The sequence below is a fragment of the Ostrinia nubilalis genome, chromosome 20 (genome assembly GCF_963855985.1).
Source record: "Ostrinia nubilalis chromosome 20, ilOstNubi1.1, whole genome shotgun sequence".
Taxonomy (NCBI): domain Eukaryota; kingdom Metazoa; phylum Arthropoda; class Insecta; order Lepidoptera; family Crambidae; genus Ostrinia; species Ostrinia nubilalis.
This window is the reverse complement of record NC_087107.1, coordinates 5,073,579-5,086,236: the sequence shown is the minus strand read 5'-3', so window position 1 is coordinate 5,086,236 and position 12,658 is coordinate 5,073,579. Positions and strand designations below refer to the sequence as shown.

The 12,658-nt window shown below is 43.1% G+C and overlaps 1 protein-coding gene across 1 annotated transcript in view; it reads left to right on the top strand.

Moving 5' to 3' along the window:
• LOC135081519 (neurogenic locus protein delta) overlaps nucleotides 1-12,658 on the top strand; it is a 36,044-nt gene that overhangs the window by 16,644 nt on the left and 6,742 nt on the right. Inside the window, exons 3-4 of the mRNA XM_063976246.1 lie at nucleotides 2,610-2,670; nucleotides 10,032-10,289. Coding sequence (XP_063832316.1) covers nucleotides 2,610-2,670; nucleotides 10,032-10,289 — 319 coding nt within the window. The remainder of the gene's footprint in view (nucleotides 1-2,609; nucleotides 2,671-10,031; nucleotides 10,290-12,658) is intronic.

The window sequence follows — 12,658 nt, the reverse complement described above, 5'->3', positions numbered from 1 at the left end:
TTTTTGATGGCCAGTGCTCGGTTCGAAATTGGAACACTGCGTCGATTGTGATCGATGTTCAGATTTTTTTAATCAAAGTTACACACAAGACATACTGCCACATACAGCATACGAGTTTGCTTAATTACTGCCAGATCTAGCGAGTTGTGTCTGCAAGTTGATGTAAGTATACGGTATTGCGAGCTCGACACGTCTATAAAGGCTACCTGTACACGTACGCTTACGTCGGTCGCTTTTTATGGGCAGCTCGAGAGTCACTGTCGTGGGAACCGGCATATACTTACAACCGGCCACCAGTCACCACAGCTGACCGAAATGCGCTCTCCATACTCGATTAACAAATCAATACGTACACTACGACTGGCCATATTTGATCGCCAGTACACGACACAAATCATAATAAAATATTTTGACAACCGTCCTTCGCTCCTTATTTACACCGAGTAAGGTTTATGATAAGTCGATGTTTCATTACAAAGTCGGATAAATTGATACAAGAGCATAAGGCTCAAGTTGGTCGGGCGGCGGCGGCCTGCTTAGTATTCAGCTTCGGCCGATAACACGTCCGCTTGTATTGTCGTCGTATTTAACGAAACCTTATTATAAATTCGTCAAAACTCACCACAGTCTAAACTTAATGGATCTATGTCAAGAAACGACAGAAAAAGCTAGTTTTTTGCATCGGAGAAACTGATTTCTCGTATTGGAGTTCTCGCATGACAATCATCATTGTTCATTAGAGAAGCAGTATTGGTTCATGCAAATGCTTTTATTGTTCGCCAATGCAAATGATGTTTTCATTCATCAAGCTCTTAATTGACAACGGGCGACATCTGTCGGGGGAAAACTGAATCACTCCTTAAGAGAGTAGGTGCTGATCAGATTAATATGGTGACCCTTAATATCCGTTGCAGCTGCCATGGCGACCCGTGACGTGCTCTTTGTAATTACAATGCACTCTCCATCCTTCTTGGGTCCCTTATTCCCAGCGTTGCCAGTTTTTTTTTTCGCCAAGTCGGGACTTTGGTACTTTTTGAGTGAAAATAGCGGGATTCTTCCGTCAAAAGCGGGACATAGTAAAAAAACGTATATAATCAAAGGTTTTCAAATATTTATCCTTTTATTTGACTTAAAATTACGTTTACGTGACAATAGATAGCAAAAGTAGCCATAGAAAATGTATTTTAACAAAAAATAATATTTTATATCAGATTTACTCTATCGTTAAATTCGTCTTTAGAATAAAAAAACAAAAAAAAAACAAAATCGAAATAAAAAAATTATTCTTTAGAATAATATGGCGTTTCAAACAATAGTCTGGTGAAGTGAGTGTCTCTCTCCGAAAAGCGGGACAGAGCCTGTCCCGCGCGGGACATTTAAATTTGATTTAAAAATCGGGACGTCCCGCCAAAATCGGGACGTCTGGCAACGCTGCTTATTCCATAAAGCATTAGCGACTTTGTTTCCTACGCGCCTTATTCTGCATAGCAATTGTATCCTTATTATTTTCGTTGTTAATCTAGTGGCGATCTTCGATTGTTTCTTGTTTTATTTAACGATTACGGAGTACGCAATTAAAGATCGATTACAGATCTTAAGGTCGTGAGGAGCTCGTTGTTCGGAGCCTGAACGCAGTGTTTTATGGGCAAGCAGACCGGTTCTTACGGTGGGAGAAATTTCATAAACGAATAGTGTTTCAATAAGGGGAATATTCCTTTGTCTCAACGAAAAGGGTTGTTTTTCTTGTGAATCTGTGTATCATTTGTTCAGCATTGATATCGCTTCTTCCACACGTCATTGCCCTTTGTGTAGCAATATCTTCGGGCATAGAACGTTTAATCCCATTGAACTAAAGTGTCCATTTTCGCATGAACGCTCCTCACAGGCCATAAAAGCCGCGATAAGCGTCGCAGGCGCCTGTAAAGTGTTTACTCCCGCCTTATCACCCCATAATCGATTTTCGACTGCCGTTTCGCCTCCTTATGTAAACATCCACAAATGTCAATATCTTACTATCTGATATGTGCTCGTTCCTGTTTTTTATAAGGCACGAAACTATTACATGATCCCATATTGGGTCCTTTAAGTGCGCGCGTCTCGGTCGCCTCGCGGGTATTTTTAGACTGATATTGAAACAATTCATGCCATCTGCTGCCTGGTTCACCTGTCTATCATGTTAATTTACGCTCGTCCGGCATGCCGGGCTGCTACAACAATGTTGTAAACTAAAGGAAATATTTGAAATGCCCAACTGCCTCTGCAAAAGGTCTCATTTTTATGTAACTTGATTAACTTCAAACTTCAACTGAAATTAATATTGTATTCTGCCCGTAATTGCCTGTACCGTCCGAAAATAGACTTTGATGGATTTGAAGAGAGGTTATGCCGAATCGATGGTATCTCCGGCTGGCATGGATGAGCAAAAACAAAACACGAGCGGAATCGCAACGATCCGATTATGATGGTGATATCGATGCGACATCGACACAAGAGCGCCGCGCTTTTATTATTGGGTTGGCTACTATCTTTGTTGTGTTTGTTCACGATAAGATTCGCATTTATTTCCTGTCCGTGAAACGAGTTTAATGTGTTTTTCTTTTCTATTTCAGGGCACCTTCTCGCTTATAGTCGAAGCGTGGCACGACACGAACGAAACGTCCAGATCTGATGGTGAGTCCTCATCCTAATACGATTATGATAAAGAAGATCGTGAAAATCCTCGTCTTGTAAAATTCAAATCACGTCGCTCACGACTCACTCGCATTCAGGTTTCACTGTAATTCGGGGTGTTTATCGTGCATTTAACGGACAGTATGTATATTTGAATGCTCATATTATCATATCGTGGAAGACAAAAATGTTCCCATGGCGTGGACGATTGGCGTTCCGAGCACGGGCGCTGCGCGTGAGTCGCGTCGCAATGCGCACACTATTCTAATAAACTCAGCCTTCTGTAGGACGAAAATTTAGTAGAAATGTTCTAATGTATTCCGATGGCCATTGACCGGTACCTAGACGACAGAGAACGCAACCGTCCAAAAGTAGGCGAACCGCCACCGTTTCTCACACGCGAACGTATCCACGAAATTACCGATGCCATGTGCACGAATAATTTTAGATTATTATCATTAGACAATCGATTCGAGTTCGACTCATTTTGATATCGCGCGGTCTAAACGCCCAATAAAGAATCGACAGTTTGCCGCGTGCATGCGACATGGCGTGACCGAAAAAACGATTCCAAATGAATTGTACCCGACCCGCTCGTAAATACATCATCATGATAATTCGCCCCGTGCAATATACCTACATAACTCCTTACGCTAAAAAAAAAACGCCTGCAACCGCAACGGAAAGGTCTTCGATTTTCAAAACTATCAAAATGGCGGACGCGAATGCTGACCGGCGACGCCCATTTCTTAATTAGATTCTCATCCCGCTGCACTCTGACCGACATAATTACTACTCCTGACCGAATAACAAAAACCCCGGTGATTTACTTAAAACAGATTTAGAGATACGGCGAGGTGTGTCTACGGCCGGTTTACCGAAAATCATTAGCGTCTGAAGTGGATAGCTTAGAGGACGGGTATATTTTTAATACGGCGCGGGAGCGATGGGCGGCGCCGCCTCACTACCGAGAAATGTTACCAACAGAAATCTAATCAACCTTAATAACAGGTTACACCGCGCCGTTTGTGTTCACTCACTATCGACTCACTGGGCTAATGCTTAATTAAATCACATTCGGTTTTTTATCTAATACCGAACTCAACAGCTGCAAGTCCCCTTTACCGGTTCAACGCAATCGATTACGACCCCTGAATCTTTCGATTTCATACGCCAAATCGAAATCTTAAAATATGGGAGTCACTAAATTGTCCCATTTATCATAAAGATAAACACGCGATTGTGTTGAGAATAGCACTAGCGCACGGAGTCGCATAAAGGCATTCTCTTGCTAAACAAACAACAATGGTCGCCGGCGATTCTGATGTTGTCGCTCGTTCCTTCACCGAAATCTTTTGTCTGCCCGAGGCAAGGCCGCACCTGGCCCGTCTTGCGGCCCGTTGTTTACTCGACGCTAAAAAACGTACCTCTGAGGGAAGTAGCTCTAAGTTTACACTTCATCTTTCGTCGTCGTAGGGCTTGAACTGGATAAAAAAGCGCGGAAGACGTCCCGGAAGGCTCAATTTATGATGTAGCAGGCGCTGGCCAGGAAGCGGCGTCGACAGATGCTGAGCACATGGCTCGGATAATAGGTGGGCACACTTCCAGTGTCCCGCAGCGCTGTTCCGTGGGCGACGGTGGTGCAGAGCGTGTGAAGTGTATCGGCAGAGATTCGGCGAGGCAATTACGTGTGGGCCGGTGCTCCGCCGCGGGCCCCGCTACCGCTCGCCGCCTGACATTACACGACCGAGATGCGATTATCGATACAGTTATGTTGTGACGGCTGCTTATCTCGCTATCCGGCCGTGCATTATTAGTCAATTCATTACGCGCTCTAGCCGTCCTCCCGTTCCCAGAGCTCTCTTTATGATTACAACGCTGTTAATTGGCTTTCTCAAAGGTTAAACGCACCACGTCAGCCGTCTGGAAATGTAACGAGTGCATTGCACAATCCTCCGCATTCATCGGATTCTCTGCCCGGAACGAAAATGTCCGTGTTCTCACTGAACAATGGTGAATTTAAAGCCGCGTCCTCCGTGTCGGGTTTAGAGGTTGCAATCGAATATTCGAATATTCGAATATTCGAATTTAGATTCCAAATTTAATATTCGAATAGTAAATTAACACGTATTCGAATATTCGAATATTACAAAAATTAACAGAAAAGATAGAACGAAGACAACTTAGTGTTTGCAAATGTGGTTGGAGGCATCAAATACATATCACCAACTAAAAGAACTAGTCATTGATGCTTCCGACTTCATTGGTGAACAATAAGTTGTCTTGCGAAACCAAGGTTCCAAATTACCTGAAAGAGACAACTTTATTGAGCAAAGTCAGCTAACGATGCTGAAGACGGCGGACGGTAATGTCAACAAAAGCCGAGGTTCTGGGTGAGATCGAAAAGATTTATGGACAGCTACATACCTCCAAACCTGTTAATAACTCAGCAACAGATGCAAGTGCTAGGTTAACGCGACACTATACCAAAGACATCCCGTATATCAGCCTATACGAGATTAGGAAGGCTCTCAAACAGCTAAAGAACAACAAGGCACCGGGTGATGACGGAATAACCTGGGAGCTTCTGAACGCGGCGGGTGGAACACCGAAACTCGTCCCGTCTTACTCTAAAGAACAACGCCAGAGGTATGGGATAGAAGCGTGGTGATGCTTTTCTTGGACTATGAGAAGGCCTTTGATTCGATCGATACTTATGCAGTGCTGCAGTCTCTTCAACGGTGCCGTATTGACTATCGGTATATCGAGATGCTGAAATGCCTGTACAAAAACGCTACCATGTCGAGCCGAGTACAGGAGCAGAGCACGAGAGCGATTCCTCTGCAGCGAGGCGTGAGGCAGAGAGATGTTATATCTCCGAAACCGTTGACCACTGCATTGGCAGACGCTTTTAAGCTCCTTGAATGGAAAGTTCGGCTTCACTCAGCTTCGGTTTGCTGACGATATTGTGATCATGGCAGAATCGCTTGAAGACCTTGGCACAATGCTCGAAGACCTTAATCGAGTCTCTCAACAGGCAGGCCTTCGGATGTACGTGGACAAAACGAAGCTTAGGTCCAACGTCCATGTTTCGGTTAGAGCTCGATTCTCGAGACTGTTGACAAGTATGTCTTCCTCTGACAAACGATTCGGCTAGGTAGATTAAATTTCGAGAAAAGGGTACATCGTCGAATCCAACTCGGCTGGGCAGCGTTCGGGAAACTATACAACATCTTTTCGTCCAAAATACCTCAGTGCCTAAAGACGAAATTCTTCAATCAGTGTGTGTTACCTCTACCAATGATGGCACACGGCTCGGAAACGTGGCCTCTTACAATAGGTCTTATAAATAAATTCAAAATTGCACAGCGTGCTATGGGGAGGGCTATGCTCAGGGTTTCTTTACGAGACAGAATCAGAAATGAGGAGATCCGTAAACGAACTAAAGTCGCTGACATAGCCCGACGGATTAGCAAGCTGAAATGGCAATGGGCAGATCACATAGTACGCTGAAATGATGGCCGATGGGGCAGCAAGGTTCTGGAGTGGAGGCCACGTACCAAAAAGCGCAGCGTGAGACGTCCACCCACAAAGGTGGACCGAATACCTCATAAAATATAGGTAGCGGGAAGGCGCTGGATACAGGCCGCTGCCAAGCAGTCATTGTGGAAGTCATTGGGAGAGGCCTATGTTCAGCAGTGGACGTTCTATGGCTGAAATTATGATGATGATGAGAATTTTATAACTGTTTTAAAAACTATATTGTTAAATAGTTAAAATAATATAGTTCCTAAAGCAATAAAACCAGCAATAAAACATTGATAATTTAAGTACTTTTTTTTTTTTTTAAGTATTCGAATATTCGAATAATATTCGAATATCACTGAAAAAATATTCGAATATTCGAAATAGAAATCTATCGAATATTTGCAATCCCTAGTCGGGTTACGCGAAATCCGCCGTCTTTTGTTATTCCGAATTGAACCTCTCGAAAGGCTGAACTCTAAGCCTAAACACTCGAGTTATTTATCTAGTGCGAGTCGCAGGCGCACCCCTCAAACGTTCTCGCCGCTAGGAGTGGACAGTTTTATAAACAAAAGTTGTGCGTCGTTGTGTACACAGTCCATTGAAGAGATGGCCGTTTCCCACAACGCTGGCGGGCAACCGGCCGGGCAGGTGTCCGAATCGAGAAGTGGAAATCGAGACGGCGATAATGATGCGGGCTCAGCTGCGGAGTCGTCGAACCTCGCGAAGTCGCGTCACCGATTTCGATTTCGTTGCGACGCCCACCACTAATTAGAGCGTCGATCCAGTTTGGGCGATAGACGTTGTCAATCCGCGAGTGTAATGAATGAGCCGGCATCCGGCGATCGCTCCATCGATCATAGCGACGGAAGCTGCATTGCGTGATCGCATCCCGCGTTTCCCAAAATCGCGTTTCGAACATCCCAAATCGGCCGCGTCCGCCTCCGATAGTGCGGCTCAAATTATCGGTTATTTCGCTTTCTTTTGTTTTTGTTTATTGGCGTTTGTACGGATTTATTCTCGGTTTATTTGTAGTGACCTCTGCTCGGTAATAACATGGTATCTTCGGCCGGCCAGCACGTACGCACAGTTACGGCTTCGTCCTTCTTTAAATGTGTTATTTATTTGTGAATCGGGTTTACATTAATAGACGATAGTGGGGTACACCTTCATTTAATATAGTTACGGTTGGGAATTAGGATGATGAGTGTAATTTGTGCGGTTGTTTGGTGGCAGAGCGGTAAAGTTTCTCTTGATGGAGAAACGTCTTAAGACGCCGGCGTTTTCCTGCGAATCACTGCTATAGTTTAGGGCTGGCTATAAACAACGTTTAAACACTCGAAAAAGTTCGCAAACTTGAAAATTATACCCATCAATATTAAGTGGTAGGTGTAACGAGAGCTATTAATAATGTTTTAAGAGTTTTTCGTTTAAACTGCGCACTGACAACCCTGCACCTGAATCGGCAGTGGTCGGTGGCCATAATTCCCCGGTACGGTCGGCACAGAAGTTCGCTTCGCATATTTCCCTTGCTGCCTTGACCGTAAGGTTGAAATTACTGGGTGACTCTTGGCGTTATTGTAAATTCGCGGCAAATTGCAAGAGGCCCGCACTCCGTTCCCACACGTCATTTTTCTAATTCCCGTCGAACCCTGCACACTTGACTTTAATAACCTTCCTTTGTACTTGAATAATTTCATAGCACACATACATAATACATTGCAAATCATATTCTTGTAGAATCATAAACCATAAAAACAAGCATAGTTTTCATTTTCCATTTTATATTTTCCTGTACATTGTTAATGTTGACTTTCAAATGTTTTTTTATTATCCAATTCAATTACTATTTCTGCCAATTAGTAATAGTAATAAGAAATGTTTATAGCTGGCATCTGAAAAAACAAGTTAGCTAAGTAACGTAAATAAAGAAAAGAAATTATCTTTATTAGTTACAGCTTATCTCGCGCTCCACATACGAAATGTCCGTATAAAAACTAAAATACAAGAGTAACTGTATTTTCCGGTGTAACCATCTTAATTGGTCTTTTACGATTAATCTGTCGATCGTTTATCTCGCCGTATGTCAATTTTATTTGCATCCATATAAAGACACGTTTAAATTGTTTTCGAGTTCCGTTCGTATCAAATGCTTGTCTCGACTAAATCAAAATTGTTTTTCGCCTCCTTTTTGGTACAGTAGAATCCCGATTATCCGGATCAATTAAAACCAGGGGTGTTCCGGATAATCGAAAATCCGGATAATCGATTTCAAAGTAAAATCAAACAATAATTAACTTTTTACAATAGAAAGGGTTTTCAATACATCATTTTAGAGTCTAAAAATCTAAATTTTAGACCATTGGTCATCCATTTCTTTTAACAATTAACTAAGAAGACGTCCGTACCATGTTACGGTGGCGGCGCCTTCGGTTTTTATGGGTCCAGACCCTGAATCGGTAATTAGAAACCGTGAAGAATGAGTCCGGATAATCGGATATCCGGATAATCGAGGTCCGGATAATCGAGATTCTACTGTAGTTCTCTTTAGTTAATATAAAAAAGAAAATAACCTAAAGAGCCCTACGCTTATGCGTGTTCGAAAGGTCCACTTAGCCAGTTTTTGTTGCATTTAGCTTCAATAGCGTGGCTTATTATTTCAACTTTATCGCTATAATTTAATGTTTAGCACTAAACTACTAAAAGGGTCTTAAACTCTCGTTACATACATCTGAATCTGGTTCGGTATAGACGTGCGTATGAACCCGCGCGTATCTTTTGAAATTTATTAGAGCGATAATATCTTTGTAAGCCTATCCTTCATCGACGAGTCGTGTTCAATTCTACAGATATTTCAGTCTCGTGCGTCGACAACTCGATCGGAACAAATGAATATCGATACGTTGCCGATCATCGGACTCGTAAACAAAACGGAATCGAGTGCCGAGTGCCGACTCATTACCAGCCCCATATCGCAACCCCACAAAATGAAACAAAGGACACGTATCGAATACCATACGCCACAAAATTAGTCGGGATCGATCGTTTTTATATACCTTTTAATTTTGTTTCGCGTCTGGTTTAATTTTATCTGCTGTCGGGATTACCGGCTTAGGAATGTACCACCGAGGCAACAAGAGTAAAAAGCGGGCATACACGACGAGAAATAAATAAAGGTAGGAACTCGCCGGCTCTGAGATTTCTCAGCATGCCTTCGACTCGCCACTTACATCGCTTTGATGAATGGACGGGCAGTTTTTTAATCACGGGTAGTTTTCAGGGCCGGGTTTTTATTTTGCTTAGTTATGTCACTGCTTAGTTACTGGTTAAGTTGGTAGAAGAATGTAGTTTAAAACTATTAATCAATCACAACGGGCGCCTCGGAATCAAAACAGTGAATCACTCCGAACAATGAGATCTCACGGTCCAATGCGGGCGTCAAACGGACGGTTAACAGGTCAATTTACTTCTGTAACCCTTTCCCACGGTGATAAACAAATATTTGATTTTCTTCAGATTATAATCAGATTAATTGCGCCATTATCCTTTTTAAATTCCGACCGCGTTCACCAGTTCGAGATTTATGGTTGGACTGTTCGCAATATTTACTCAACAAGCTTTTAGCTTACATAAACTTAGAAGATTATCTGTACTGTCTTTGAATTACTATTTATGTAAATTGACTCGTGAGAACCTTACGTGTTAAAACGATCCACCCACAAGTGTAATAAGAACTACATAAATATTTGTAATGTTGTCAAAAGCTATCGATCATATCTTGACCTTGACTCTACCAGACTACAGCAAGTCCTAACCAGAACCCTATTCTTTTCCAGATACCCTAATCGCGCGGATGACGAAGCAGAGCATTGCTGACGTGGGGGGTCCATGGGTGGAGGAGGAGCAACGATGGGGCGGCGCTGGTGGGGCCCACCTCAGGCTGTCCTACCGGGTCACCTGCGCCGCCCACTACTACGGAGCGGGATGCGAAGTCCTCTGCAGGCCGAGGGATGATGCCTTCGGACACTACACCTGTTCTTCCTCTGGGGAGATCGTCTGCAGAACGGGCTGGACCGGGGATTACTGCTCGAAACGTAAGTTTGTCAATTTTGATGCCAAATCGTCCTTTTGCCCCTGGATAAATTGTCCACTCCTGTCACATAACAAAAAAACTTGCCCCTGGATCCATGGTCCATTTAGCCCTGGATCCATGGTCCATTGACCCTGGATCCATTTGCCCTTAGATCCATGGTCCTTTTGCCCCTGGATCCATGGTCCATTTGTCCCTGGATACATTGTCCATTTGCCAAGGGTCCATTTTGGCAATTAGAGAAGGTCATGCTTTTGCAGTGGGGACCAAAACATGACCTGATGATGATGAATGCTAAAAGGATACTTTGGACAGGTTTAGAAGTAAAAGCTTATTCTATTTAAAGTCCCACGTCCTTTTAATTTCATTCCTTTGCCTTTTTATGACACTGAATTTGTTTAATCACGTGAATGAGCCAGATAATTGATTTCTTTCTTGAAAATTTGCATACGACTGGTCCGGTCATTGTAAATGCCGAGAAGTAGGTTAACTTAAATAATGTCGCCGCAGTCACCGGATGCAACTCTGGTTTTACAACGTCATATTTAAGCCTCGAAAGATCAAGGACGGAATGCTATACCTAACATTTACCATTAATATTGTCATGTACTCATCAATTTTACAGCTAAAGAACACTGACCTTTGCTTGTGAAAGTTGCCTCCGAGCTCAATAGTATCTTCGAATTGACATAAGCTAATCAGTTTTATACATTTCGCTATTCGACTCACATTAATGTTGGAAGCCGTTCCAAATTCCCAAATAATTTTAAATGTGGCCCCCAATTCTCTCTTCCTCATTAAAACGGGCATGACAATTTTTAGCGTAGCATCCTCTCATAAAAATAATTGAAACGGCCGTCCTTATGCATGAGAACGAAATTATATAATTGGCCGTATACGAACGGTTTATTTGAATTTACCTTTAGTATTCTGAAACATTTTGTAAGGCTGTCCAATTTAGTTGCGTTTAACATTAGTTAGGGAAACAGCGGTATGTTAACATGTTGAGCAATATCGAACTCGTGTGACAATAGAAACCTTCGCGTGTAAATATGGACATGCGACCGGCACAATTTACTTTGACGTGTCTATTTTCATTCGGGGGAACATCTAGTTGTTTAACTTCAGCTTTATCCATTTGCGGACAAAAACGGCGTTCGTAAGCATATGCCCGGGTAATAATGACTCAAATTATCTGCTAGCATCGCCACTATAAATCGTTGTTTTAATTAGCCCCACCATTTTTATATTCCATAACCGAGTGTTGGACTATTCATAAAATTTATAAAGTTTATCAGCTTCCTGTGGGCATCGGCCGACATCCAAGCAAATGACTCGTAATAAATTTCTTTTTTTCGTATCACGAATGTTAGAACGTTGTACCTTCATAATTACGCATTATTTTCCGAAACAATCGCTTTATATTTAGTTTCCACAGTAACACGAACACTTGGTTTTTACGAGGCCTCCTCGAGTCGTTAGTGGATTATTAATTTTTGTATAATCGCAACTAAATTAAGTTTACGGCCGTCTCAAATGAGATTAGCCACTTGAGGAGATAACGCCGCTCCCAAAACGAGAAATGTATTATTAAGATGTTTGGAAGTGTCTGAGTGACGCGACAGGTCCAGAGTGACACGGGCATAATGTGTGCTCATCAGTCAACCGAGCACCGGCGTGCGACCGCGTGTGGTCGCGCCTCCAAAACGCATTTCATTTGTAAACAAAAGCCGCAGTCGCCGCATCATTAGCCACCGCGATCGATGTAACGAGTTTTTCGTCATTGCAACAAACCCCGCTTCCAGCCCGACCTAAAAACTATCTATTCGTTTCAAACGTCATTACAAGGTTCTGACGTATGTTAAACACATCGCGTCGCGTATTGTAAAACAAAGCGGTGCGTCTTGAGATGCATTGTGGCTGGGCGGATGTCGCGTCGCAATCTCGGCAGCCCCACCTGCCGGCGCGTTCCCACACTCCGGCGCCGCAAAAAACGCGCCCGACAGAGACGGAGGAGCCGGCCCCGCTAGCGCGCCCTCTCGCTCGCACGCCAGGGCTGCCCGCCCGCGAGCCATGAGCTCCTAGTACCACCACGCGACAGGATCACCGCGAAATCACAATTTTCTGGAAAAACAAAACATTAACCGATCAACCCACGATTCCAAACAAAAAAAAAGCACCACAAAATCCCACAACCAGTAAATTGAACGTGTGAAATACACTGCTTCGCGAATGCAAACGATCATACGTTATTACAAATGTATACCAATAAAAGCCTCGGCAACCCTATCAGTTGAGTTTGTATCGGCGATTACGAAAATGTAAAAGCGAGAGAAGCGGCCATAATGAAATGAAAACAACGCTGTACGCTCG